The sequence below is a fragment of the Fusarium phalaenopsidis genome, assembly GCF_050370095.1.
Source record: "Fusarium phalaenopsidis strain FUZ10S chromosome Unknown contig_32304, whole genome shotgun sequence".
Lineage (NCBI taxonomy): Eukaryota > Fungi > Ascomycota > Sordariomycetes > Hypocreales > Nectriaceae > Fusarium > Fusarium phalaenopsidis.
The window spans coordinates 4,955,056-4,980,992 of record NW_028145404.1 but is presented as its reverse complement, the minus strand read 5'-3'; the positions used below and the strand labels follow the sequence as shown (position 1 = coordinate 4,980,992).

At 50.9% G+C, this 25,937-nt stretch overlaps 9 protein-coding genes across 9 annotated transcripts; 5 read left to right on the top strand and 4 right to left on the bottom strand.

Annotated features, from left to right (window-relative positions):
- Positions 1 to 362: 362 nt before the first annotated feature.
- LRP88_10799 (carbon-nitrogen hydrolase) lies at positions 363 to 1,320 on the top strand (the record flags this gene model as incomplete). The annotated part of the gene is made up of 2 exons (XM_083247248.1): positions 363 to 407; positions 487 to 1,320. The coding sequence occupies 2 exons, from the start codon at positions 363 to 365 to the stop codon at positions 1,318 to 1,320; spliced, it is 879 nt and encodes a 292-aa protein (XP_083098361.1).
- A 783-nt stretch (positions 1,321 to 2,103) lies between these two features.
- On the top strand, positions 2,104 to 3,558 carry LRP88_10798 (uncharacterized protein; the record flags this gene model as incomplete). Its single annotated transcript, XM_083247247.1, has 3 exons — positions 2,104 to 2,127; positions 2,209 to 2,389; positions 2,654 to 3,558. 3 exons carry the CDS (start codon positions 2,104 to 2,106, stop codon positions 3,556 to 3,558), a joined length of 1,110 nt encoding a protein of 369 aa, XP_083098360.1.
- Positions 3,559 to 8,479: 4,921 nt separating this feature from the next.
- LRP88_10797 (Cupredoxin) lies at positions 8,480 to 9,043 on the top strand (the record flags this gene model as incomplete). Its single annotated transcript, XM_083247246.1, has 1 exon — positions 8,480 to 9,043. The coding sequence occupies one exon, from the start codon at positions 8,480 to 8,482 to the stop codon at positions 9,041 to 9,043; it is 564 nt and encodes a 187-aa protein (XP_083098359.1).
- A 636-nt stretch (positions 9,044 to 9,679) lies between these two features.
- LRP88_10796 (uncharacterized protein) lies at positions 9,680 to 11,692 on the top strand (the record flags this gene model as incomplete). The annotated part of the gene is made up of 6 exons (XM_083247245.1): positions 9,680 to 9,896; positions 9,974 to 10,109; positions 10,158 to 10,374; positions 10,422 to 10,721; positions 10,770 to 11,474; positions 11,531 to 11,692. The coding sequence occupies 6 exons, from the start codon at positions 9,680 to 9,682 to the stop codon at positions 11,690 to 11,692; spliced, it is 1,737 nt and encodes a 578-aa protein (XP_083098358.1).
- A 605-nt stretch (positions 11,693 to 12,297) lies between these two features.
- Positions 12,298 to 13,654, bottom strand: LRP88_10795 (VIT family-domain-containing protein; the record flags this gene model as incomplete). Its single annotated transcript, XM_083247244.1, has 2 exons — positions 12,298 to 12,407; positions 12,892 to 13,654. The coding sequence occupies 2 exons, from the start codon at positions 13,652 to 13,654 to the stop codon at positions 12,298 to 12,300; spliced, it is 873 nt and encodes a 290-aa protein (XP_083098357.1).
- A 470-nt stretch (positions 13,655 to 14,124) lies between these two features.
- On the bottom strand, positions 14,125 to 16,113 carry LRP88_10794 (uncharacterized protein; the record flags this gene model as incomplete). The annotated part of the gene is made up of 2 exons (XM_083247243.1): positions 14,125 to 15,851; positions 15,945 to 16,113. The coding sequence occupies 2 exons, from the start codon at positions 16,111 to 16,113 to the stop codon at positions 14,125 to 14,127; spliced, it is 1,896 nt and encodes a 631-aa protein (XP_083098356.1).
- Positions 16,114 to 19,579: 3,466 nt separating this feature from the next.
- On the bottom strand, positions 19,580 to 20,347 carry LRP88_10793 (bZIP transcription factor; the record flags this gene model as incomplete). The annotated part of the gene is made up of 1 exon (XM_083247242.1): positions 19,580 to 20,347. One exon carries the CDS (start codon positions 20,345 to 20,347, stop codon positions 19,580 to 19,582), a length of 768 nt encoding a protein of 255 aa, XP_083098355.1.
- Positions 20,348 to 22,801: 2,454 nt separating this feature from the next.
- Positions 22,802 to 23,676, top strand: LRP88_10792 (uncharacterized protein; the record flags this gene model as incomplete). The annotated part of the gene is made up of 2 exons (XM_083247241.1): positions 22,802 to 23,213; positions 23,264 to 23,676. The coding sequence occupies 2 exons, from the start codon at positions 22,802 to 22,804 to the stop codon at positions 23,674 to 23,676; spliced, it is 825 nt and encodes a 274-aa protein (XP_083098354.1).
- Positions 23,677 to 23,889: 213 nt separating this feature from the next.
- LRP88_10791 (CobW/HypB/UreG, nucleotide-binding domain-containing protein) lies at positions 23,890 to 25,937 on the bottom strand (the record flags this gene model as incomplete). Its single annotated transcript, XM_083247240.1, has 5 exons — positions 23,890 to 25,032; positions 25,082 to 25,292; positions 25,435 to 25,641; positions 25,697 to 25,782; positions 25,836 to 25,937. 5 exons carry the CDS (start codon positions 25,935 to 25,937, stop codon positions 23,890 to 23,892), a joined length of 1,749 nt encoding a protein of 582 aa, XP_083098353.1.

Below are 25,937 nucleotides of genomic sequence, written 5' to 3'. Positions count from 1 at the left end.
TTTGGACGTTATGATAATCTGATTGTACATATTTGATGGATTGATACAGGGTCTGCATATAGCGTTAGCGAATGACGAAGAAGCCTTGATTTTTACACTTGTTGACCATTACAGTTGATGGATTTGACTCTGAGAAAATGGACTCGATAAGCTTCATGATTTGGCATAAGTTTGGTGTTGATAGAACCTCATCTCACGGAACCCACGGAAGAGCTAAGCACAAACACGTGAGCATCTCAGCTTCTCTTCAGGTGGAGCAACGCTAGGTCAAGCGTCATGCCGAATTCCGAATTCTTCTCCGCATCTCATCCAAACCTCGCCACATTATTCAGCTTCCATCAAGCAACATTCTACCGACCGTCATGGCTCCTATTTACAAGATCGCGCTGATTCAGTTTGACCCCAAGGTTCGTCTTCCAATCAGAAACAAGCTTCGCGCTAGGCAAAACTTTGCACTCTGAGTTGACTCACTGACAATCTGATAAGCCCATTGTTGTCGACGACAACTTTGCCAAGGCTGAAGGACATTTGCGCTCAGCAGCTGCTAAAGGATGCGATATCGCGATTCTTCCAGAGTTCCATCTCACATCATGGGCCCCTGAGCACGCCGACTTTGTCTCGGCCAGCAAGAAGTCAGCAGGCTGCCTGGCCAAGTATCAGGATCTTGCGCGGGAGTTGAACATCAACATTGTCCCGGGTACCATCTGCGAAGTGCATCTAGCAGAAAACGGAAAAGATGAGGAGCTACGCAACATGGCCTACTTCCTGGCCGCCGGAACTGGAGACATCTGCGGCTCTTATCAGAAGAAGAACCTGTGGCATCCTGAGCGCCCTCACCTTACTTCATCAGCTCACACACCTCATACAGCTTTCGATACACCTCTGAAGCATGCTGATGGTCGACCTGTGCGGGCTGGCATGGTCATCTGCTGGGACCTGGCTTTCCCAGAGGCTTTCCGAGCTTTGGTCAACGACGGTGCAGACCTCATCATCATTCCTTCATACTGGTTCCTGACGGACGCCGGAGAGGAAGGACAGGAACTAAACCCAGATGCGGAAAGAATCTTTATCGAGAGTGCCCTCACCGCACGAGCTTTTGAGAACACTGCGGCAGTTGCCTTCTGCAACGCAGGTGGACTGAGCTCCGTGAACATGCCTATTCTGGGTACTCTTGGCAAGATTGAAATTGGCGAGGAAAAGGTTGAGATTGTGGAAGTCGATCTGGATATTCTGAGGATTGCTGAAGATAACTACAAAATCAGGAAGGACATGAAGGGTGAGGGATGGTACTACAAGTATGACATGAACAAGCAAGCATAGATGAAGGTAAAAACTTGCAACATCTCGACCAAAACTCCATTGAGCTCAGATAAGATCCCCATACCAATGCAAGGGTCTTGGCGAGGTAAGGATTCAAGCGAAGGCATTCACAGACTAGCCCAGAATGGACCTAGACAATGCTGATCCGTATAAGCCCCAATATTGGGCAGCCGAGACATCAGCAAGCGTCATTGGTCTAGGGGTTAGGATTCAACTCTTCCATTAGAGAGAAGTTGAGGCTCGGATTCGAATTCCGGATGACGCAACGAGATTCTCTTTTTGCTCCTTCTGCCAGTGTGTCTCTTTTGTCTCCTGCTTCTCTGTCTTTCACGCCTCTTTCTTTCGCGCTTCTCACATCTTTCAGGATTGTTTGATCAAAGCAGAAATAAAGCTATGTTGCCTTACTTCCATGCATCTTTTTGCACACTTCGTGCTGTGTTTCTTCACTAACTACCTAATCGTTCATTGTGCCTTTGATGTTGGAAATTCTCGAGCCTCACTTTTTTGTAGCTAGGCCAAAGGACCTTCCTTTTCAAGCGCTGAAAGATTACAGATCCTCTACGATAAACTGATAATGGTGCCAAGGCCATCTGATAGGTTGAGTCATGTCTGCGCCGATCGCCCCGCGCCCTCTCGGCCATTCACATCAAAGAGGGGCTTTTCTCTTCCTCAAAGTCTTTTCTCAACCTCGATGTTTCTTTGCACTAGAGACTTGAACAGCCCAAGCTTTCTTCTTCTGATTCTGCTCAAATTCTTAAGAATATCTCTTCAAGTGTGCCCGGCATGGCTGAAGGCGACACTCCAACTGTGCGTCCAACGGGAATCCAGTCAATTTCACTTCAAGAGGGCAAGTTCATTGTCAATATCATGACTGACGATCCACTACAGCTTTCACAAACAGATATTGATGCTCAGACTGACGAGATTGATTATCCCGACGGTGGATTCAAAGCCTGGATGGTTGTTGTCGGGGCGTGGTGCGCCATGGTCCCTCCCATGGGCCTGCTCAACACCCTGGCTGTCCTCCAGGCCTGGATCTCCGAGAATGAACTGGAGGGCATCTCTGAGAGTAAATCAGGGTGGATATTTAGCTGCTACGCCTTCTTCATAACGGCTTGTGGCGCGCAAGTTGGTAAATAATCTCTCAAGACGCCTTACTACCTGGAACATGGACTGACTACTGACGCAGGCCCTGTCTTTGATGCATACGATATCAAACTACTACTTCTCCCCGGATCGATTGGGGTTGTTGCGTCTTTAATCTTCATGAGCCTATCCACCGGTACTCCATACCCTCCCTCCTCCTTATAACTTTGCTAACATCAAAATCCAGAGTTCTACCATTTCCTCCTCTCCTTTGGCGTCCTTGGAGGAATATCCGCATCCTTACTGTTCAACCCCAGCCTCTCAGCCATCGGGCATTGGTTTTGCAAGCGCCGCGCTTTCGCCACTGGCCTGGCTTGCAGTGCTGGCGGTATCGGAGGCATCATCTTCTCAATCATCATTCTCTATCTGACACCACGCATCGGCTTCCCTTGGGCCATCCGAGTAGTTGCATTCTTGTCACTTGGTCTCCTCATTATCGCCAACATATTCCTAAGGAAGCGCATACCTCACAACAAAGAGGCCAAAGCTTACATTGACTTTGGTCTTTTCAGAGACGTCAACTTCTCAGTCACGGTAGCGGCCATCTTCCTTGTCGAATTTGCCGTCTTTATCCCTTATACATATCTATGCTCATATGCACTCTCATACGGGTTCAGCTCACGCGAGGCATATCTTCTCAATGTCCTGTTAAACGCCGGTGCTATACCCGGGCGAGTTCTTCCCGGTTACATCGCCGATCGCTTCGGTGCTTTCAACACAATGATCGTCACAGCTCTCTCCTGTGGGGCCTTTATCCTGGGCCTATGGTTGATAGCAGACGGGGATCATGCGCGGGTCATGGCCTTCTCAGTACTCTTTGGCTTCTGGTCAGGGGCAGCCATTAGCTTATCACCAGTTTGTGTGTCTCGAGTATGCAAGATCGAGAACTATGGAAAGTCAAACGGGATGGCATACTTTATCGCAAGTTTCGGGGCCTTGGTCGGCATTCCCATTGCTGGCGCTCTGCTCGATGGCAGCGAAGATGGTTACCGAAACTTGATCATCTTTGCAGGCGGGTTTTACATGGTCGCAAGCATTGCATTCTGTATCGCTCGAGGGGTAGCTGGAGGATGGAAACCGGCACTTTTTTAGACAAAATACGTTCTTTATCACAATTTATCAGTCTCCAACCTCTTGCTTGTCATTCAACATCCATGACCCCAGAACTCCAGGTAAGCCATAGATGCACACGAGAGGCTCTCCTGAGCACCCTCAAGAGTTTCTCAGGCCAGTTCCTGTACGCGAAGGCGTGTCTTCATTACAGGACCAAAACCAACTTTCCACATGTCAACCCAGTACCTCCATCTCACGAGGTTGAACAAATCAAATGATATAGATGGTGTGCAGCTGCGTCTCCGGGTCGTAATTCCAGCCAGGAAAGTTCACCACGGGTCCTGGAATCGGCCAGGAGTGATGCATTATCCCAATTCTGCGAAAGCGACCCATTTCCGGATCGACTAACTCGAGAACAATAGAGATCAAGAGATCTCCAAACCTCGACATGTGACCAGCATCGGCCCAGAGTATACAGAAGCAGGCTCGTGACTCAATGTTAGGGATTTCTGAAGGATCAACAGCAAAATCCAGAAATACCGTGATGTAGGTACGACTCCACCAGGGTTTGTCACGCCCAGGTCTACCGTCATTCTCATTGAGGAAGACGGCACTCAAGTACGTCTCTCCAGTATCTATCAGCCTCACTCGACGAAGGAGGCCGGCCACCTTGAGCTCTACCATTGGTTGACCAGGATAATCGAGTATGTCCTCGGTGATGGGTTCATCATCAAATGGGACCTGTCCCTCTCGATACTTAACCAATCTTGTACATTCGCAGACCGGGTTCCATGTACTGGTAGGCTCGGGGAATGGAATGGGGAAGGAAACGGGCTTGTATGTTGATACCCAGGAAAAGTTCGGTCCTTTGCACTGGCGAAGAGGTGTCGAGACTGTTTGGACGGCTGGCTCGGAAAGGGGTTCGAGTTCACCTAGGTTTTGGCAGTCGACGGTATGGGCTCTAATCGTGTTCTCACCACACACCCAGAGCATCTGAGCGTTGATATCCGAAGCCCAAACTCCCATGACGTAGACATCATCTACCAGGAAAGTCTTGAGGTAGCGAGCAATACCCGAGACGGCAACAAGCTTATCGTCGGGATAGGTGAGTTTACATCTGTTGTAGATCCCCGGGACTCTGTTCCACATCCGGTGACAAGCCGCAGTATCGTATGTGCCAACAAAGTTCTCGTCAAAGTTCTTGAAGGGCTCAAAAGCAACCTCGTCAATTGCCGGTATGGATTGTCGAAACCGCTCAGATTTTGACGCCTGGCAGCATTCGAAAATGACTTCATTTCGGCAGAAATGAAGTACGCGTGGTGATAGGAAGCGTTCCTGAAGAACCCAACCTCGAGAATTGATTGGTGAGTTGGTTACCTCGCATTGCCAGGTGCCATTGTCGACTAAGAGATATTCAAACTCTTCTTCCTCGCTGTCTTCGTTGTCTTAGTTGTCTTCGTTGTCTTCGTTGTCTTCGTTGTCTGCGGTGGTGTTGATAAACTTAATACTGACTATAGGAAGATCAAACTGTCGCACATTTCGGTCGAGAAAAAAGCCACCTGAATTGGTGGGCCAGGCTGCTGAGAGGTTGCAAAATGAGTTTCTGTATACTAGATCCATCGTCAGGCACTCCTGTGACCAATTCGAACCACCATGATCACTTTTCTGAATGATACAAGGCGAGTCAATCCAAGCATATCGAAAGCCCAGGAGCCGAGATACGGTTATGAAGTCACGGAATGTCTTGGTCAAAGCCTCGACGGGTATCTCACGTGGCGGGTCCTCGGGGTTCCAGGAGGTCAGCTTGGGGATGTGTCGGTTCCAGCGGTGGCTCAAGGTGACATAGCGGTTGCCAGGCACAACCTGTCCTCTTGAGATGATCTTGACAGTTGTTCCATCAGACTCGATGGACCCTGGGGGGGCGAGATCGAGGACCCGGGTAGGAAACCAGCCACTGCCTAATAAGATCGATTGTTTCCTCCCATGCCGGGGCACCAACAAATCCGGCACAGGATTTGATCCACTGAGAAACTTTTATCCAGAGTGTGAGTTGTTTTCGCAACTAGCTAGACATGGAGCTTGGAATACCCACACGAAGCTTCAGTGTCATCATTCATCTTGACGAGAATATGTTCGAAGCTGAAATTCTTGCCCTTATCCATGACTTCGATGTCACGAGCCAAATCTGGAAGTGTCACTGGGTCGAGATTCCACGTCCAACGGTTTGTATGAAATTCAGAAAACACGTAAATTTCGGAATGATAGGCAAAACACTCGTTAATGTACAGGCTGGTCAACGGGTTGCCATCATCTCTTTGCGGGTCCTCCAGGTGCTCATATCGAGCGACCGTTTGTAAAAATTCTTGACAGGTGCTGTCGAGCGCCTGAAATAGTCGCCAGCAGATAAAGCATTTGTTTGCTACAGCCTCGAGAAAACCAGAGCGGGTCAAGTGGCCTTGGATGATCGCATGGCCGCCATCTCCGACCCGACTTAAGGCGTCGATACAAGAGGTGCATAAGAAAGGGCTTCCGGGTGGTGAAGTAAGCGTAGAAATCGCGTCGTCGGGGGCCATTTTCACGCTTGTTTGGCTTGTTTCCCGTAGCTTTGTGGTTCATGAGATTGATCACGTATTGCAGCTGGTGTGTTTAGGCAGCAAGCTGAACCAGGCTTCAACTCAACATGTATGCAAGCCAATGCCACACAGAGCGGGGTCACCTGACTTTCAAGGGGGTAGGCTACGATAATCTTGGACACGTGCACGTGAAATATGGACTCTTCGAGAAACCCAATGCCGTAACTAGGTACCTTAAATAACACCTCAGATTTTCAATGTATGACTTTTGGCATATGCAGACCAGGTTATATCAGCCCCTCGGAAGTCTTGAAGCCAGCTCTTGACTCCCTTGTAATAGTGCTTGCCAGCTACCATATAAGGAGCCTTTCTCTAGTAATAGTTATATGAACAAGATGTTTGGCAAAGCCAATGGGTTAATATCCTCATTTTTCTAGAAGGAACTCTGTTATGCACGCAACTGGACCTGTTTCCTGCCCTTTGAGGTATCACGAAGAAATCGCCTGCTATGAAATCGTTGATGGCAGAAATTGAAAAGAAGTTACAGAAAAAGGAGTCTAGTTTCTGTCGTGAAAATAGGTGCAACGCGATTACCAATGTAGGTATTTGGTACACGTACACGATCCAAAAGTGTCGATGTGTATCGAAAAGCAACCCCAATGACCGCCGATGGCTTCCTTCTTATCTCGAATCTGGATTGAAAGACAAAAATTTTTGGATTAAGGATCCCTCATTAAAAAAAAAAAGAAAAAGAAAGAAAAGAAAAGAGGAAGATCCAAGCGAGCTCAAGATGTCACCGACCAGAAAGCTGAATGATGAGCTTTACACTGGAGCTACACTCTAAGAGGTGAAAATCTTTCATCGCTATTTTCAGCTCCAAAACTCCGGCCTACATAACCAAGCTCTCATTCACTTGTGCCGGTATCCATGTCGAAGGATTCGGCAACGACAAAAGCCGAAGGATCCCGCAGAAAGCTACTTATCTTGCATGCATGACAGCAGGGAAGGGTTCCGGGCATGGGCTGTGCAATCCTATGTGGAGATGAGGTTCGTTGAGTTACCAAAGATCTCAGCAACATAGAAATAGTTATTCCAAGCAATGAATGGGGCAATGAGCTACTGCTCAAGTGCTGTAATATCCACTGCATGCTGACCGTCAAACTAGCCACCGCCCTTTTGCCTCTAAAACTACTTTGCCCTAAGCTTACAAAGAACTTTGGACAATGAGACGCCTCCAAAGTCCAAGAAAGGTCAACGTCGGGAGCCTCCTCGTCGATCTAGCCCATCCAAGAGATGCACAGCAACCATGTGATACCCCTCAGCTTGGGGGCGGCAGCAGTGGCACAGTGAGACAAACATTCCGACTTTGCCGGTGCAGCACCAAGACTGCAGAATCTGTAAGACAGAGTAGCATTCTCTGATCAGTAACCGGCAAGGTCTGGTTGACACCGACACAAGGCTGAGTCAGATGGTTAATTCCTATTTTTTCCACGGAAATGCCCAATGACGCTGAGAAGCATCACGGTAGAAAGCCCGCTGATGTTTCTATGACCTTCCTGATGCAATGTCCATGCGGTAGAACCAGGCGGCCGACCGCTGTAATGTCATGGCTTATTCTTTGCCCGTAGCATCTTAGCTTGCGGGGGCGACAGCTAAAAGAGGCCCAGCGTCTTGGTAATACAACCGTAGCTAAGACCAAGAGGCAAGGATTCCAGTAAAAAGTCGCCTATAGGCCAGCTGATATAGCAAAACAAAACGTCTCCGTGGTCCCAAGGACGCGGTAACACGTGGTGAACCATTAAGACAAAAGTTTCATAGCATATGCCCCCCTAAAAATAGGGCACTTCCTTCCAATCTTGGTAATCCAGCAGTAATTTCAAATTCGCGTGGCCATGCTCCCCCAGATTTAGAGACTTGAGCACGGGAGGCGCAGCACTTGGGGGCTAGTGTGAGCCACGCTGACAGTTTTGACGGTGCAAAGTCAGCATCTAAGCCCAGTTCGCGGGTGCTTTGTCCAATCAGGGAGCTCACTAGGGAGGACAAGCTTGGTTCGGAGGGTAGCAGTTCCGGACACCATCTTGGAGTCTCGTGGCGGCTGAGCTACAGCAAAGCTGCTATTACCGGGGAGGGCTGAGCTTAGAGGCGATTCCGGTAGAGTTGAGCTCCGGAGGCTGATGATGAGGCGGGTGAGAGCTGGAGATGATATTCGAGATTCAGTCTTGTCAAAGTTCTATATAATGGGATGAGATGCCCGCTCAACAGACAATATTCTCATCATCACAATCACAACAACTACAACAACCACTACAATCCTCAACTCACTCTCATCTTTCCAGTCTCAACTCCAACTTTCAATTCACACAACAATCTCAACTTCATCCATCAAAATGTTCTCTCTCAAGACCTTTTCCGCCGCTCTCCTCCTCGCCGCCACTGTCTCTGCGGCTCCCGCCCCTAGCAAGACCACCCGCGACCATCCCGACAAGGTCGTCACCCTCACCGGAGTCACCCACTCCGTCAATGCCGGCCTTGGTGGTCTCCGCTTCGACCCCGACAACGTTGTCGCCGAAATCGGTGACATTGTCGAGTGGCACTTCCTCCCCAAGAACCACTCCGTCGCCCAGTCCAGCTTCGGCGAGCCCTGCCAGCCCCTCGCCGAGGGCGACGGTTTCTTCGCCGGCTTCAACTTCCCCACTCAAGAGGGCCAGGCTCCCGATGTCTTCCAGATCGTGGTCGAGGACAAGACTCCCATCTGGTACTACTGCCCTCAGCAGAACGGCAACCACTGCCAGAACGGCATGGTTGGCGTCATCAACCAGAACTTTGACAACCAGGACTTCAGCCTCCGCCGCCACAAGGAGCTTGCTGCTCAGACTGAGATCTCTGTCATTCCTCCTGTCCAGCAGGGCGGTGCTGTGATCCCCAACCCCAACCCCAACGGCGGCTTCTAAGCAGCTGGCTTTCTACTGAGTGTTTAAGAGGAGGATGGATGGCTAAAATTCACTTTCCTTGATCTTGGCATTTGACCGGATATGGCGACTGGGATAGATTGGCTCCGGTTTGGGGGTATTTAAGGATTGGCATCTCGCACTGAGAAGCGTTGGTTATTTTCCTTCATTCGTTTCATGATCTAGGATCAAGTATATATTTGAACATACCACAATAGAATTTGTCTGATTTTAATCCTTTGCTTTGACTGATGGCCTAGTGGAGTATAGATGCATTGCCTTGAGCTCTAGGTTTCTCAAACATTCAAACCCTGGCATAAAGCAGTATTTCAAGAAAACCATAAGACTTAATTCGTTTTTATTCAACCACATTCTATTAAAAAAAATGATTCAAAATGCTCAATTTCTTGCTCTGTCTCGTCCGCTGTCAGAAGCTGGATGGTTGCTGACCCACTGTATTTCAGCCTGTGGCGAATCAAGTCAGCTCCAGGCTCCAGCTCATCTTGATCCTTGAATCTCCTCATCGCCATGAAGTCAATTATTTGCACTTAATCTCTCACCTCACAGCATCGCATACATGGCATAAGGTACTCAGAACCCAGATCTACACGCTCGAAACTTCATCCAATCTCACCAGTCATGGCGTCATCATCCTCCCACAACCCCGAGGAAGACGAAGGCCTCATGCCCTTTTCCTGCTACGAATGCCGCAACCGCAAGCTAAAGTGCGACCGCCTAAGCCCGCGATGCACTCGGTGTTCTCGCTCGGAGGTCCGGTGTCAATATCCCGCTACAAGGAAGCGGCCGGTGATTACGGCGACAAGGCCGAGAGTCAAAGAGCTGGAGTCGCGATTAGGTGAGCATACATCCGAACGTGCCGGCCTCGGGCTCGGCCATGCCGACACGGACTCGGGGACTAACGGGCGGATTTAGTCGAGTTGGAGAATCGACTCAAGGCTACACAGGAGGAAGGGTATCAGTCTTTCAGACCGTTTGACTCGCCTGAGAGTGACCTCATTGAGACTGGTCGCTTTGAACAGCTACCTCCTCAAGATGTCGTTGAAGAGCTGTGAGTACTCATTTACACCTACCAATTGGTCAGTCTAACACTTGGCAGAACGAGTACCTTCTTTACAATTATCCAAAATGAGTCTCGATTCATTCACCCATCAAGATATCAGGCGTCACTCTATCAACCGCCTCACATGCAGCCACCCATGTGTCTCCAATACATGGTCTTGGCCCTTGCTGCATCCGTGTCACCAGCTCATAAACAACTAGCCCAGCCCTTTTACCGAAGAGCCAGGTATTACTATGAGGCTGATGAACTCAAGGTCAGTCATTAAATGCCAGTTCCAGGCTGTTACTAATGTGGTCTCAGGGCGAAGGAGAATATTTTGTCACTCTGGCTCATGCACAAACTTGTCTTCTCATGGAGCGCTTCGAAGTCCAAAACCTCTGGTTCTCCCGTTCCTCAATGAGTACCTCAAAAGGTGTCCGTTTAGCTCAAATCATGGGTTTACATCAGCTCGACGGTGAGGGTGGATTAAGCCAGACTCTACCACCACCAAAAGACTGGTGCGAACAAGAAGAGAGACGACGGACTCTGTGGGCTATCTTCTGCGGCGATAGGAACACGAGCAGCACCACGGGATGGCCCAGTTTAATGGATGTTCAACGGGTAAGATGACTCAAGACTTGCCATTTGGATTTCACTAACGTGTGACAGATCAACACCAAGCTTCCTGCATCAGAAGAGGCATTTCAGCTCGGCGTCGAGGAATCATCAACTACTCTCGCCGAAGCCATAAACGGGGACAAGTCCCAATGCTCATACTTTGCATGCCGCATTCTCGCCACACACCTTTTCCATGAATGTCTCGACCACACCTACCAAGACCGTCCTGATGACAATCCAACAGACATTCAAAACAGCACATTCTGGAAACGACATGAAGATCTCAACAACGGCCTTGCAACAACTTTCATCACACTACCAGACAGCCTCCGCACATCAACAGCCTATAACCGCAACTCTACAATGATAAACCTACAACTCCACACGGCAACAATCTGCCTGCACCGCACCGGTGTAGCACGAGCAAAAAAGCACAACATCCCCCTCGAGATACTCTTTGGAACCCAAGTCCGACTGCTTCCAGCAGCCGACGCAATCTTTGGCATCGTGGCCTCTCTCGCAGATGTTACTGGCACGTTTCGCAACCCGATGGTGGCATTTGCAGCATACATGGCAGCCTACGTCTTTTTGGAAGATTATACGAGTTTTCAGAACCATGACAGCGAGATGAAGATGAATGCCTTGATGGATCTCATGATAACGATAGGACAAGAGAACCCCGTAACGGCTTCGGTGGCGGTACAGATGGCGCACGAGTTGCGAAAAACAGGAATTGATCCTTCTGCAGTGAACAAGGTATGTCTCGCGTCAAAAATTCTTTACCACAGCCTCATTCTAACACGCTGTGCTAGGTTTCCGGTCTCATGGCAAAGATGGACCTCAAGGGTCCGCTGATGGGCAAGCAGGACAAAGCAGCGGGGAGTGTGATATTCTGTCCCTTTGAAGCGCCGAGTGGATCAGGGCCACAGGGTGTACCAAGCGAGTTTCCAAGGGGAAATATGGGTATCATGTGAAAAGTAATCGTACATGATGGTTTTGGGTGGTAATAAAAGTTCTCAATTGAGGCCAAGCACACTGCAGTTGTAGACTTCTTGCGAGTAACTCATCGTGAACAGGTGGGTGATGCTGAATGTCATGGGGAAGCCAATAGCTCACAAAACAATACACAACAGAGCTTTGAACAATCCGCTTTGCTTTTCATTAAACTCATCGACTAGTCCACTCATTCACTCTTTTTCGTACACGATAATTTCCCATCATAATACAGATCAAAGGTGCATAAAGTTGAGGTGCGCGATGCACAACCCCTACCCTACACCACACCGGCTAAACCCCGGCACCCACACCCACCATAAAAATTCTCCCGCTTCACGCATCGCGAACCCTCTTCTTTCCCTCTCCAAGCCATCGCCCTCCCCAACGCTGCGTTTCCATGCTACAAACAGAGAGACTTTTCACGAAGCCTCTCAGAGCCTTTTCTTCGGAACTGGAACACTTTACAAGCATGTGGGAAATTCGGAGTACTGCCTCAAACACCACCTCCGCCCCCTGCCTTTGGCCGGGGATGCGGACGGTCTGCCGGTAACGGCCTGGCGTCAATCGACGCTTGCAAACGACATCAGAAATCTCGGAGCCGTCTCTTTGAAGCGTGTCTCCATGGGAAGTCGTTGCGAGGCTTGTTTGGAGAAAACTGAAGTGCGATACGCAGCGTCCTTTTTACGAGGATGACTCAATTCCGATCACTCTGGGGAGGGCGATGGCTTCACCTTTTTTTTCTTTCCAGGTCAGTACTGATTCATGTCGCGCGTGAGCAAGGATACTACTAACGAGGTGGAGGAGGGAGGTAGATACGAAAGAGGAGGAGATGGATATTGTTTCAAGACGATCGTCGCCTTTGGAGGAATGGAGTTTTGTCATTTCAGTCATTAAATACAATCGCCTTTTTCGACGCGTCGCCAACTCGGTTCCTCTGTCCCTGTTCCATCCTTTTTCCAGTGCCAATCAAGCCCATCCCCGAGGCGATATCCCTGGCACATTTTTGTGTTACACCAAAAGAAAAACATCACCCAACGCCGACGCCATTCAACTTCGACCGCCTTAATCGCACCATCGCTGGCCTGATCCCGTCCACCTCTAGCGTGCTCCAAACCTTACGCGTCCTTGCTGTCCAACCCCCTCACAATGGCATAACTCGTTCCAGCTGCCAGCATGCCAATCACCAGCGTTTGCACAGCACCCCAGACACCCGCGCGATGGTTCCGGATGGCGACATAGTTCTTGACGTAGCCAAACACCAGCAGCACAGCGACCGTGATTCCAATCGACACAAACAGCGCCTCGCGCACACGTTCCATAACGAAGTAGGGAATCATGGGGATCAGCCCGCCGATGAAGTAGCTCAGACCCATGGTTACGGCAGAGATCCACGCCCTGTGCACGTTGGGCTTCTCGAGCTTGAGCTCAAAGTCCATCATGAAGCGCACCCACTCCTGCGGGTTCTTGCACAGCTCGTCGACGAGCGGCGCCGCTGCACCGCGGGACACGGAGTACTTTTCCAGCACGTCGTAGACACCTGTTCGCTCATCGGCGGGCATGTTTCGCACGGCAAATGTCTTCTTGCCTTCTTGCGAGTGGTACGCGTCCCGCTCCGTGACGGCGGCGAGGTACGCGCCGAGACCCATGCTTATCATCCCGGAGAAGAGCTCTGCTAAGCCGGCAATGATAACCACCTTGGCGCTACCAAGACTGGATAGACCTGCGGTCAGGGCAAATGGCACGGTGAGACCATCGGAGAAGCCAATAATGATGTCGCGGAGGATGTCGCTGTAGTCGAGATGGCACTCTTCGTGCTTGCACTGTTGAGGGTGTAGAGGTCGGACATCGTAGGGAGTATGGTTGCTCTGATATGAGATGGAGCGCTCAATTGCAGGCTCTACCTGGAGGAGGGGAGATGTTTCGTTGGTGAGATGGGTCATGTTGATGATTGAGTATATGAAGTATTGAATAAGTAGACAGGTGATTGTGAATTGATGAGATGTATTGTAGATGCGCTCACAGCCGTATATCAATTGAAAGACAGCAAAAGGTATAGTACAACAAGCTTCTCCTCCATCATTACCCAAGACGGACCGCCATCTTATAGCCATCTCAGTCACCGTCTCTCCACCAACGAACGGCCACAGTCTACACCTCCTTTGTCTTTCCCCGAAAAGACCGAGTCCGAATCCCCCTTCTCCTCACTTCGGACCTGGACATTTCCCGTCCGTGCCACGAGATTTCGGCCTTGGAGCATCCCAGCTGGTTCGAGTGGCGAGCCAATCAGGGCCCTTGTTTTAGTCATCATGTGGTCAAGGGCCTTGATTTCCAATCGCCTCGAGTAGAAATCACGAGCTCCTGTTTGGAGCTTGGCAAAGCAAATGGAACTAAAGCAAGTTCTTTTCTCCTCTCACAGCTTGTGGTCCCTCTTCTTTCGCTGGTACAGCGCCACCTCGAGCCCTTGCACGCCCCCGTCGCGAATCACCCTCCGGAGGATCTTTCCGCTGGGAGACTTGGGGATCTGCTTGACAAAGACGATGCCTCCCACGAGCCACTTGTACCTGGCGGCGTGGCTCTCCACTATGGACTTGAGTTCTTGGGCTAGGATTTTGAGGTCTGCCTCCGACTTTGTCTGGTCGGCCGCCACCACGTAGGCCCGGGGCCACTCGGTGGCTTCGTTCGCGTCGTGGACGCCCACCACGCCTGCGTCTGCTACGGCGTCGCTGCTGCAGAGGATGGCTTCGAGTTCGGCGGGGGCGACTTGGTACGCGCGGACCTTGATGAGTTCCTTGATACGGTCGGTGATGCAGAGCGTGCCGTCCGGATCGAGGGTGCCGACGTCGCCAGTCCGCAGCCAACCATCGGGAGTAAGATGCTCCATCGTGACGCTCATGTCTGGCTTCTCGGAACTGTGGAGGCCTTGGGTAGGAAGGTAGGCGCTCATCAGAGCGGGAGATCGGATGAGAATCTCACCCGGAGTACCAAAGGGAGCTGCCTTTGTCGTCGAGTCTGTCTCATCCTCCTCCGACTCTTCTCCAGAGGCAACCATGAGTTCAACACCCCAGTGAGGTCTTCCCGTGTCGTTCTTGTAGCTTAGCATGTCCTTCTCTCTCAGACCCCTCTGTACTGTCACGCTGCATGCCTCTGACATGCCGTATCCCATCCTGACCAAGAAGCCTAGCCTGGCAAAGACCTGGACCACGATTTCGTGACCGAGAGGAGCACCGCCAGTTACGCCTGCCACGACGCTACTGAAAGCATTCCGGCCACGAGCATCTCGTCGAGCAAACGGCTCCACGATTGGTGACTTGGCGAGCATGACGGCTACTGGAGGGGCCATGTGCAGGTAGGTGATCTGTCGACGAGGAATGGCAGCCAGAACCGAGTCAAGCTTGAAGGCGGGCATCGTAAAGACCGTTGAGCCCGTCGCAATGGCGAGGAAGAACATGTTGGACAAGCCAAAGATGTGGTAGAAGGGCACGTAGCCGAGCCATCGCTGATGGAACCCGTAAAAGTCGGCATCGTGCCAGAGTGAAGCTGTCGAGAAGTTGATGGCTTGATGGGAGAGAAGCACACCCTTGGATCGACCTGACGTGCCGGAAGACCAGAGGATGATGGCCGTTCGTGTCACGGCAGACTCGGGGGAGAAGGGATGAGCTGTTGTGAGAGGAGGAGTTGTCGGGGTGATGAGCATCTTCCAGTCACCATCCTCTGGGTGAGAGTCAGGCGAGAGAGGGTACAGGTCCCTGGCGACGTCCACCGTGAAGACGCGTACGCTGTCTCGATACATGGCATCCTCCTGGGCATCCAATGCGTGCTCAACCGCACTCAACAGAGGCTTGGCCGTGAACACAACCCGCGGGCGCGAGTTCTTGACAACCCAAGCAAGCTCAGTACCCGTCAATGAAGGCGATGCCAACGTCGCAGTCATGCCAGCAGCGAGGGTGCCCATTACCGTTGTCGCAAACGGCAGACAATTGGGCAAATGGATCATGACAACAGGCGCAACCTCTGGTCCAGGACATGATGGCGTAGGAGGAAGCAGCTCCAACGCATTGGGATCGAGTCCCAGGTTCTGCAGACTAGCAGCCAAAGTGAGGGCATCACGCCTTAGCCGCGAGAATGTGAGAGGCCGATCTAGATTTGTAGATTAGCACATGGAGCAAAAACAAGGTTGAGGAACCGATGTAACTTTAGTCTCATGGTGTCCTCGTATACAACTCAACTTACCGCTGGCGTGGTCGATGAAAATGGGCTGATCCTCATGGATCTTTGGCACGCGCTGCTTGGGCGGCGTAAACTCGCTCTCCTGCTGAAAGGGGTTGCTGAACATAAAGTTGAAGACATTGGCCCCAGGAATGTTGGCCGGTTCGCCGGCGTAGGAGTGTTCTGTCGACATGATTGTATGTTTTGTTTTGTGTCGGTGAAACGTTTGTTTGTTTGAGCTGTTGATGTTTTTTTGTCCCCTCGCTAAACGTGGCTGGATTGATTGGTGATAACAAAGAGGAGGTTGGAGGGGCAGAACAAAAAAAGCCAGACACCAAGATAAATGCTCGCACAACAGACTCAATTGCCAGAACACAACCGTCTATATGCCTCGAGATGTCGATAAGCCTTATAAAAAGGAGGCTCAGCTATAAAGGAGTAGCTGTGGATCGTCGGCCGGCTCGTGGAGAATGCGGAGACCCCGCGCTTGTTGTGGACGTAGGCCGTGGACGAGCCCGAAGGACGGTTACTGCTGGCGGCAGTTGGCGTCGGCTAGGAGGTTGGATGAGATGCACCGGTAATTGCATATCACGCTCCATGGCGAACTTGTGGAATGGAGAGTAATTAGCAAGTTATGTGCATTATTTACAAATCAATTCCAATTAATTAATCTCATAAAAATCCCACTTCCGCGGAATCATGTTCATCGTTAATTTGTAAACATCAATGACTGTATCGAAGCCTTGCCGCCGACTCGGATACAGCGCTACCGAGATCCTCCCAACGAGGTAACCCGAGGCCCAGCAGTCAAGCCGTCGGTATGTCACTCCCAAAGGGGAATTCCAAATCCCTGCCAAACTAGACTTATCAATCGATCTGACCTCGTAAAACCTTGCGATAGCTTCACCTCGGTAAGCCCGAGTTGGAATTATCATCTTTTTTCCGTCGGGAAGATCGGTCGGGAGATGCGATCGGGAGGCATTTACCGAATGCTAGCGTGCCCTGTAAGTTTCGCCTCCATCATGGGCACTGATGAGCCGGTGGAAAAGTTTACTGCACACGCTTTGAGAGATTGTCGAGGTTTCGTCTGACTTTGTTTGAGTAGTAGCTGTGATGAATTTGGCTTGCCTACGCCTCGAGACAAGGACAGCGACAACGTGTCGCCCCCTCCGGATCAAGCCTCTGATGAGCTTGGACCCCGGATCAGGTGGCCCGTCTTCGACGACAGAGCCCAAGGTTTGCTATTCTCTATGCAATTTCTAGGAGATAGGCCTTATTATTATTGCGATAGAGCGCATAAAGTTGTCGGCTTCGGAGCTTTGGACTGGCCAGCAGTGTGGAGAGTTAGTAGACTGAGGGATCTGGAAAGGCATCCGTGTTTTGGACATCAACCAAGGCAAAGGAAATTTGTCATGGTTAATCTCAATTTATATGAAGGCGTGTTTGCCGGGTTGAGAGCAATGCATTCGTTCTCCCCGCCATTTAAGGATAGTTGGATAAGGCTCTTCTACTCAAGCCGTAGACTCTAAACCTGTCCTCCTAATCACGAGCATGTGTGTTCTTTTCACCTCTGACCTTGTAGCATGGAACCTAGAGAATCAGGCGAACTCGCCGACGAAAATCCATAATAGCAATATCATCATGGGCAAGGAGTCAAGAAGTACAGGCCATGGACTGCTCATAGGGATACGGGTTGTGCTCGGGTTGTTGTGAATAACTCGCAGTTATTAAGTTTGAGGGTGTTAAATATCGCCGAGAATCAGATAGTGGTCAATTCACTGTATCACTTAATTCTTCGACGGCATGGAGTTGCCAGGCATACGGATAGTTGCCCATTTGCTATCATACCTGCCAAGTCGTTCCGGGCTCCCAGGTTTCGGGCCCAGGCTTCGGACCCTCAGAGACATCTTCCAGCTGGCCTTTCTGTCATTAAAAAGATATTATAGTACGTATCGGTTGCTTTGTGTATCCCTATCGTCAAATTACTCCATCGCGTTGTGGTCTGTCAGGAACCTCTAGGCGGCATTCCTGACTTGAAAGGCTTAAGATACATGTTGATTTTGATAATCGCCATGCTTAGCTGTCTGTGTGATTTCCATGTCCTAATTTGGATAGTAGCTCTGATGATTCATGCAACCTCTCCGAAGCGCGCAAATTCACCCAAGAGACTCTCGAGAAGACCGTGATAGCACTATCACTTGATGGAAATATAAGGACTTCTTAATATGCTCCAAATTAGTGCTGAGCCTCGTACGGAGAAGTAGAACTTGAACTTGACGTAGAATGCAGTGCATCTTGGACTGGTTGCGTTCTGGCTGTATTGGGCCCCATTGATACCATGGAACTGATGTCAACAAGCCTATTGCCAGGTGACGTCTCTCAATATCGCACAATATGCTCATGCGAGTTATCAAGATGATATCATCAGCCCCTAATAGTCAATCAGGCTATATAGTTCCCAAAGCAGGAAATGCACCCAACAAGATATGTGTGGCCCTTGAGTTATCCGATTCGCTCCAACTATCCCATTTCCGCCATGGTGCGTATCTTGGCAGAAGCTCCAAGCCCTAGATACGAATCAAGAGCCTCGTATCATACAGAGACCTAGAGCCTGTCGTATTGGCGATCTCTGGAAAATTATTGGTCAATTCCTATGATAGAGGCGTTCTCCGGCAGAAGCAGACCCTTACCCAGGAGCTACCCAGAGCTTGAAGCCACATCTGCAAGTCTTGGCCGCCTTTCCAACCAGTATAATCCAAGAAGTTTGCTATCAGATCCTGAATCTAGTGACTAGTCCATGGCGTCTTTGCTTAGCAGAAGCCACTTTTCCACCTGGCATAGGGCTTGCAAGCCTAAAACTCTGATTCAGAATCTAGGCCTCTCAAATGTTACCTTACCCCGGAAAAGTTCCGTTAGCAAATGGAGATGTCTTGCAGCCACTGCTTCTCATCATTGGTGAATTCCAAACGCCCGGCTTTCAAGATCTGCAATGCTGACAACGGGGGCAAAGATACTACCTTGCCCTGCTTGCCAAGACGGTTGCTTCCCCAACAAACGCAGTCATCTCTCTCGGCAATTTCTTGATTGATCTCTTGGGAGATGGACTGCAGATAAGTGCCAGGGGTTCATATGCAAGGACGGCTCGACCATACGCAATGGGGATAATTGATGCGCAGCAACGGGGCACGATGACCGGGAATATCCACTGTGACAGGAGGACGCGCGCAGGATTAGCGCAAGACAAGCATGGTGGCGATGACCAAAGGGGACTAGGATCGGCGGGGAGCTGTCTCTCGATCACGAGTTTGTTGGAGATGAAGGCTTTGGCGGTGTCGTTCTGAGATGCAGTAGAGCCTCGGACTCTGGGCCATCCGTAGCTCTTGGATCCCACTACTATAACGCCGCCAGGGCGGTCAACAGGCTGCCCGTTGTAGATCAGTTGGGGGGACATTGTATCGATCTCTGTAGCTATCCTGACGCCGCACAATGGGTTCATCCTCTGACACGTTTTATCCTGAAAGATTCGAAGGATATCATGGTGATAAATTAGCTCTTCTGAATAGAAATAGTCAAATCAGTATTGGTATCATTGAGTTCATATCCATCGTATCGTCGCCATCTCTCTCTCATGTGTTTGCACACGCCCCTCACAACACTGGCTAGCAGCCATGTTCATGCTGCTTCTCGTCTAGATTCTGGATATAACGCTGTGCCTCGTTGGCAATGTAATTCTGAATGAGGGCGCAATCGCAGTCGGTATGCTGTAATAATCTCATCTTGAGCTGGTAAACCTCCAGCGTCAAGTCCGCGACGCAGCTTGATAGGTCGCGATTGATGCGCTCCATGTCTTCCTCGTCCGTCTTGAGCTTCTTTGCGTCTTCCCTCTTCTTGATGCGGAACTTGTTGGATGCCACCCGATTCCTCTCTTGGACCCGTTTACTGTATTCATCTGCGTCTTCGGGAGATGAGCCGATCGTTGGTTTACTCTGCTGAGCCTTGCGGCTCTTCGAATCTTTCTTTCCTTCTACTGCCGTGCCCTGAGGCTTATTCTTTCGGGTGGAGGAGGGTCGCTTTGCTGACTTGGCCGTCGCACGCTCGGCAGTACTCTGTTTTCGTCGTTTGTCGTCTTGCTGCGCAGAGGCAGAGCTTCGGCGGCTCGATACACTTGGTGATGGTTCAAGATATGAGGAGTCGGACGCTGACGGGGCAGGATACTCTTGCACAGAAGAGAAGCCGGGCCATTCGGACCCGTAATTGGGAGCAAAATCGTTGTAAGGGAGATCGCCTTGGTGGTAATGAATAGCAGGGTTGAGCTCCCCAGACGAAGGGGGAAACACTGCGGCATCCGCTGCCCACCATTGCTCCTGGGGGATATTTGGGAGGGCGTCAAAGGTATTCGTCGTTATGTCGCCGCCGAGGTGATCCATCGGAGGAGCTCCATGGACAATAGTGTAATGAAGACCATTCTCTGTCAAGGAACCAAGGTCAGCAGAGCTGCATGAAAAGGAAGAAGCCATACCCATTTCCAAGTACCGAAAGGACACGCAGGGTGTTATGTAGCTGTGCGGCACTGCTTGAAGGTTGCAGTCGGGCTTAGATCAAAAGAATAAGATCAACAAAGAATGATACTCTGAGAAGTAGGTAAATAATAGATCCAACAGGGGAGGTGATAGGAAGAAGACAGGTGTTGGTAATGACCCTGGAAGAGATATAAACGTCAGGTGGCAAGAAATTGGCAGGATGGGAAAGCTCAATTGGCATTGGAGAGAGAAAGTTGTCTCAGCCCAAGGGACCCAATGCCAAGAAAACACTGGACGATCCTCCGGAACTGGAGGGGGAGGCGGAAGACCTGCTGGGGGGTTCTACGTAGAATGACCGTTGTAACCCCAGCAAAGGTCTGGCGTCATTGGGTGAATGGCCTCGAAGGACGAAGAAGCGAGGGAGCTCCATGGGGTGGAGGGCAGCCCGCGGGCGTGAATGTAGTGTAAAGAACACCAGCTGTTTACAGTACAGTACTGCGGTTGGGATCACGTTTACTGTACGCTTCCATTCTGGGAGATGGGCCAAAACAGTGTGCCACAAGCGGGGAAGTGTTCGGCATCGGTAATAACGGATAGAGCCGAGTTCCAGCAGACCGCACATCCCATGTCTTTCTCCTCCTCCTCTTGACAGGGGAATGAGGCCGGGACTAACGAGCTGGCATAAAAGGCTTGACAGGTACAGTAGCGGACCACAAGCTCCAAGAAGCTTCGAGCCTGCGGGGCGGCAGCAGTTGGGGACCCTTTTGCTCTCATTCGACACTTTATTACGGACTCGAGTCCGCGGAGTTTAATTCGTGGGCCACGTCCGATCGTGGTGATTGGCCCCAATGTCTCAAGACATGCTTCCCTTGACGTCAGGGGGATACAGTGATAAGATGGCGCAGAGTGCACAGTATGTACTCGCAGTGGTGGGATGCAGTAAGCAAGGGTTAGGTACTGTTACTGTGCGAGGCTTTCGCACGTTTCCCTTGGCCCTTATTTATAAATTCTAAAGGGGCCTATGCTCTCTTTCTTGTAACCTGTTCGGAATACTCGTGTAATAGGTGCAGCTCTATGGACATGAAAAGAGCTCGAGCTGAAAGGATGGAAAGCAGGCCGTTGAGAAACAAGCTTAGCACGGCACAGGTTCAGCCAGCCACGGTGAGGGCATCCACAAAACCCCCTTTAACACATGGTTACACAACATCCATGGCACGGTCAGTGGCGAGACATCACGGTTTGATGCATGTACCCCTACACAATGAACTCTATAGAAGAATACCTCCATTCCGGCATCCCTGCTACCACATCGCGACATTAACCATAATGATAGGGTTTCTATTACGTCTAATGTCAGATATCACAAAGCCCAAGGTCCAGATATCGTCTGATCCCTGTGTTGCTTATCACCTCGACCGCCCGAGACAAGTTGAGAAGAAGCAACCTGCCCCAGTTGCGTTATTAAACGGCCATCAACAGTTTTTATTAAATAATTGCAAGAAGACTTCTGTTGGTATTCACCCGTTAATGGCCATGGAAGCCCTGGAAGTGCATCGGTTGAGAAATATGGACATGACGCGCGCTCAGCCCTACGCCTGAAGACCCTTGATCTCGCCACGCAACGCTGCAGGAAGCCGCATGGAAGCCCCTTGCAAATGTAACAAGCTTGCTTAAAAATGCGGCCCGAGAGGAAAAATGGAGAGAGAATGGTAATCCTCCCCCGGAACAGCCGGCGGAAATGTGGGCCGATTACCGAAGCGTCCGGCAGAGAGCCTTTTTGAAAGATAGAACAAGCTTTTACGGCTGATATGAATGATGTGTCGTCAGCCAGGGTCTGCAGCGTGGCTAGCAATGGTTCATTTCTTTGCCATGGTACCACTTTTCGCTGAAGAGTTGCAGGCACTTTTTGAGAGGCATTAAAACGCATAATGTCACTGGGAAATACTTGGATATTCAGCGAGATTCACTACTAGACGCAAGTATTCATCCATGTGTTGGCGGTTGTAACATCCTTGCGTCCAGTATGCCATTTCTTCATGTCCCGGAATTGTTGTCTTGGACGATATCTCGAACAAACAAGAGCTCACATGTGGCTTATTATGACACTATGGGGCCTTTCAAATGTTGACCACAATATTTAAACTACTTAGTGCTACAGCATGGAAGACTGAACAGCTTGGGTGTCTTCACAGATCTCTCAACACGCCGGTTGACAGTGATTCACAACACCAAATCGCCCTCCTTTCACCACATCTCTCTCTCAACTCCTCTTGCAAGATGAAGTCAAATCATCCTTGATCATTTCACGCCGAGTCAAGAGGCAAACCTACTCTTCAACTTCAACCTGACATCCTCATCATGATGGATCAACCCTCCTCCTCCGGCCGGCCCATCAAAAGAGAACCCCCCAGCACACCCGGCGGCTCAATCCTCGTCAGCAGCCGGAGTCCCTCCCCGGCCCCGCGCTCCACCAAACGCTCCCGCGATCGTCTCTTTGCCGCCTTGCAACTCGGGAACCCACTGATCCGGGGTCCTCGCACCATCAGCACGGCGGATCACCTCGACGAGCTGGAGTTGAAGCGATGCTTTGAGATACTGCACGCTTGTGGGGCGGCGACTGATCCCAATGCGACGTTGATGTCAACGAGGGATACTATGGAGGGGTTTCTTGATGCTGTGTTTAAGGAGTGGACGGGGAATTTCGAGGATGGGCTTCCGAAGCCGGCTATGGACTTTGTCGTTCGCGAGTTTGTCAGCGTTGGCAATATCTGCGGTAAGATGGTATATTTCACTCCAATATGACCAGAAGATAACCGTGTTCAGGCAAACCAGCAAACCACAGCACCTCCAAGTCCTGCGCCGACTCACCAGCATGCACCACCCCCGTCTTCCTAGTCGCAACATACCGCAGCAGACCAGCCCAACTAGAAGCAGGCTTCTGCATTGACGAACCCCCCCGCAACCCAAACGACCAAGTCGAAGATCTCTTCTGCCCCATGGAGCGAACAGACATTCGTTGGGAAGTCGGCGACTGGCTGGGAGTCCTCAAGAGCGAGATGAGCCGGGCTTGTACTGCCAAGATACACAAGTACAACAAGCATCTGGCGGTGTGGTATGCGAGGAGTTTGGTTAGGGGTTGGGCTTTGGGGAGTGTTTCTATGGGGGAGGATAGGGAGGTTCTTGGGTTTTTGGGGAGGGAGTCTGTTGATGCGGTGTTTGCCATGATGGGGAACTGAATCTGGGAACGCTGTGGGGGGTTTCTACAAGGCATAGCGAGGGCATTAGAGGGACGCAGCTTGAGGAGCCTGTTACTTTTAAGGGCTACTGCACGGGATAGAGCAATGGTAATGAGACACGGCCGAAAGGCCGAGTGAATGTGATTAATCTAGACTAAACGCCGGGAAACCAGAGTCATGACATGCGTAACTTTTCTTGATTGTCCATCCCACTTAGTCCACTTCCTGCAGATGCTTCTTGATCGACCGAAGCCCATGAGGGCGAGCGTGATCATGTCCCTCGTGATCCTCATCATCCTCACCATCCTCAGGCCAGTCAGGGAAGCCATCCTCAAACAGGTCCTCCAGGGCCTCGCGCTTCTTCTCGTCGTTCAACTTGTCGTTGCGCATCACGGCCTCCCACTTGCTGTGCTCCTCATCAGTCAGGAGGCACTCGTCGAGCAGCTTCTCGAGGCCCTTGTGGTTCAGGTTCTCGCCAATGAAGACCAACTCCTGACGACGGTCTCCCCACTCGCCACCTTTCTTGATGTCGTGCTGAACAAGGCTATCAACCTCTTCATCACCAGTGGTGTACTCCTCAGGAGGAAGAGTGCAGAACCAAGGGCGACCACCAGTCAGTGTGAGCATGGCACCAGCCTGAGACCATTCTCCAGCACGCTGAGGTCGGGTAGCAAGGAAGAATTCGCCCTTGGAGCGGAAGAGCCTAGCAAAGATGGGATGCTTGCGCTTGTTGGCAAGAATGACGGGATTTTCGGGCGTGAAGAGTTCCTCCGAGTCGAGCATGGCATCATCCTCATCGAGCTTCTGCTTCTTGGAGGGGCCATCGACTGAGGGGACTGTCTGGACAGTCGAGTGGGAGCTCTGAGGAGAAGAGGGGATAGAGCGCTTGCCCTTGGAGGAGGAAGAGTCTTCAGCATCTTCGTCAGCATCGACAACCTCATCATCCTCCGCATCTTGATAGTCAACCATTTCAAGATCTTCTTCATCTTCCTCGTCATCTTCCTCGTCGCCCTCCTCCTCAGGATGCTCCAGCTGCAAGATAAACTTGTCATACACCAGCGCCCAAAGGCGTCTGGGGTGGAAAGGCCGACGACGAGTGTAGATGCAGCTGCGGACAGAGTACTCCTCCGTCTCGGGCTTGGGGGTGAGGACGTTGCGGCCGTTAACCTCGCGGACTGTCATGTCGTGGAGGTCCTGGAGCCAGCCGTAGCTAGACTGGGCGACTTGGAGGTTGAACATGCCCGTGTTGACGATCTGCTTGACGTCGACTTTGCCGTAGTTGGATTCGAGGATCTTGGCGCGGTGGTTGAGCTTGCCGATGAGGTCTAGTAGGCGAGGCTTGGTCTTGCTGTCGATCTAAGATGGGTTAGTGAAGGCGGGTGGTAAGAGGACGAGTGTAGTTTACCATGTCGACCTTGTTGAGGATGATGACATCGGCAAATTCGATCTGATCAACCATGAGGTCGGAGACAGTGCGCTCATCCTCGGGGGTCACGTCATCGCGACGAGAGGAGAGCAGGTCCTCGGTGTCAAAGTCATGCAGCATGGTGAAGGCATCAATGACGGTGACGGTAGTGTCGAGGCGAGCGAACTTCTCCAGACCACCAGCAGCCTTGCTACAAAAGAGTCAGACCAATCCAGTCAAGATGCGGGGGAACTCACAGTTGTCGAAGGACCTTGAGCATGTCATCATCCAGACCAGGAGCACCCTCCAAAGACCCCATGGCATCCATCTGCTCTGCAAGCCGAGAGTCGAACGTCTCAGCAACCTGCTCAGGCTCACTGATACCACTGCTCTCGATGATAATGTAGTCAAACTCCTGCAGCTGGGCAAGACGGACGAGCTCCTCGAGCAAGTCGCCGCGGAGGGTGCAGCAGATGCATCCGTTCTGGAGGGCGATGACCTTTTCTTGGGTCTTGGAGAGGTGATGCGTCTTCTTGATGAGGGAGGCGTCGACGTTGATGCTGCAGATTGTCAGTCAAAGGTATGTTGTTGATGGGTGGAATGGGGGAGGCTTACGCTCCAATGTCGTTCACGACGACGGCGATGCGAAGACCATGTTCGCTGCGGAGGATGTGCTGGAGAAGAGTCGTCTTTCCAGAGCCCTAGAACAGAGTCAGAGGAGATGAAGATGATCGAATGAAGAGAAGAGGCATACCAGAAAGCCGGAGAGAAGTGTCACGGGCAAAGCCTTGGGAGGGATGCCAGGCTTCTTTGTGCTCTTGCTCTTGGAGCTCTTCTTGACGCGATTCTTGGCCAT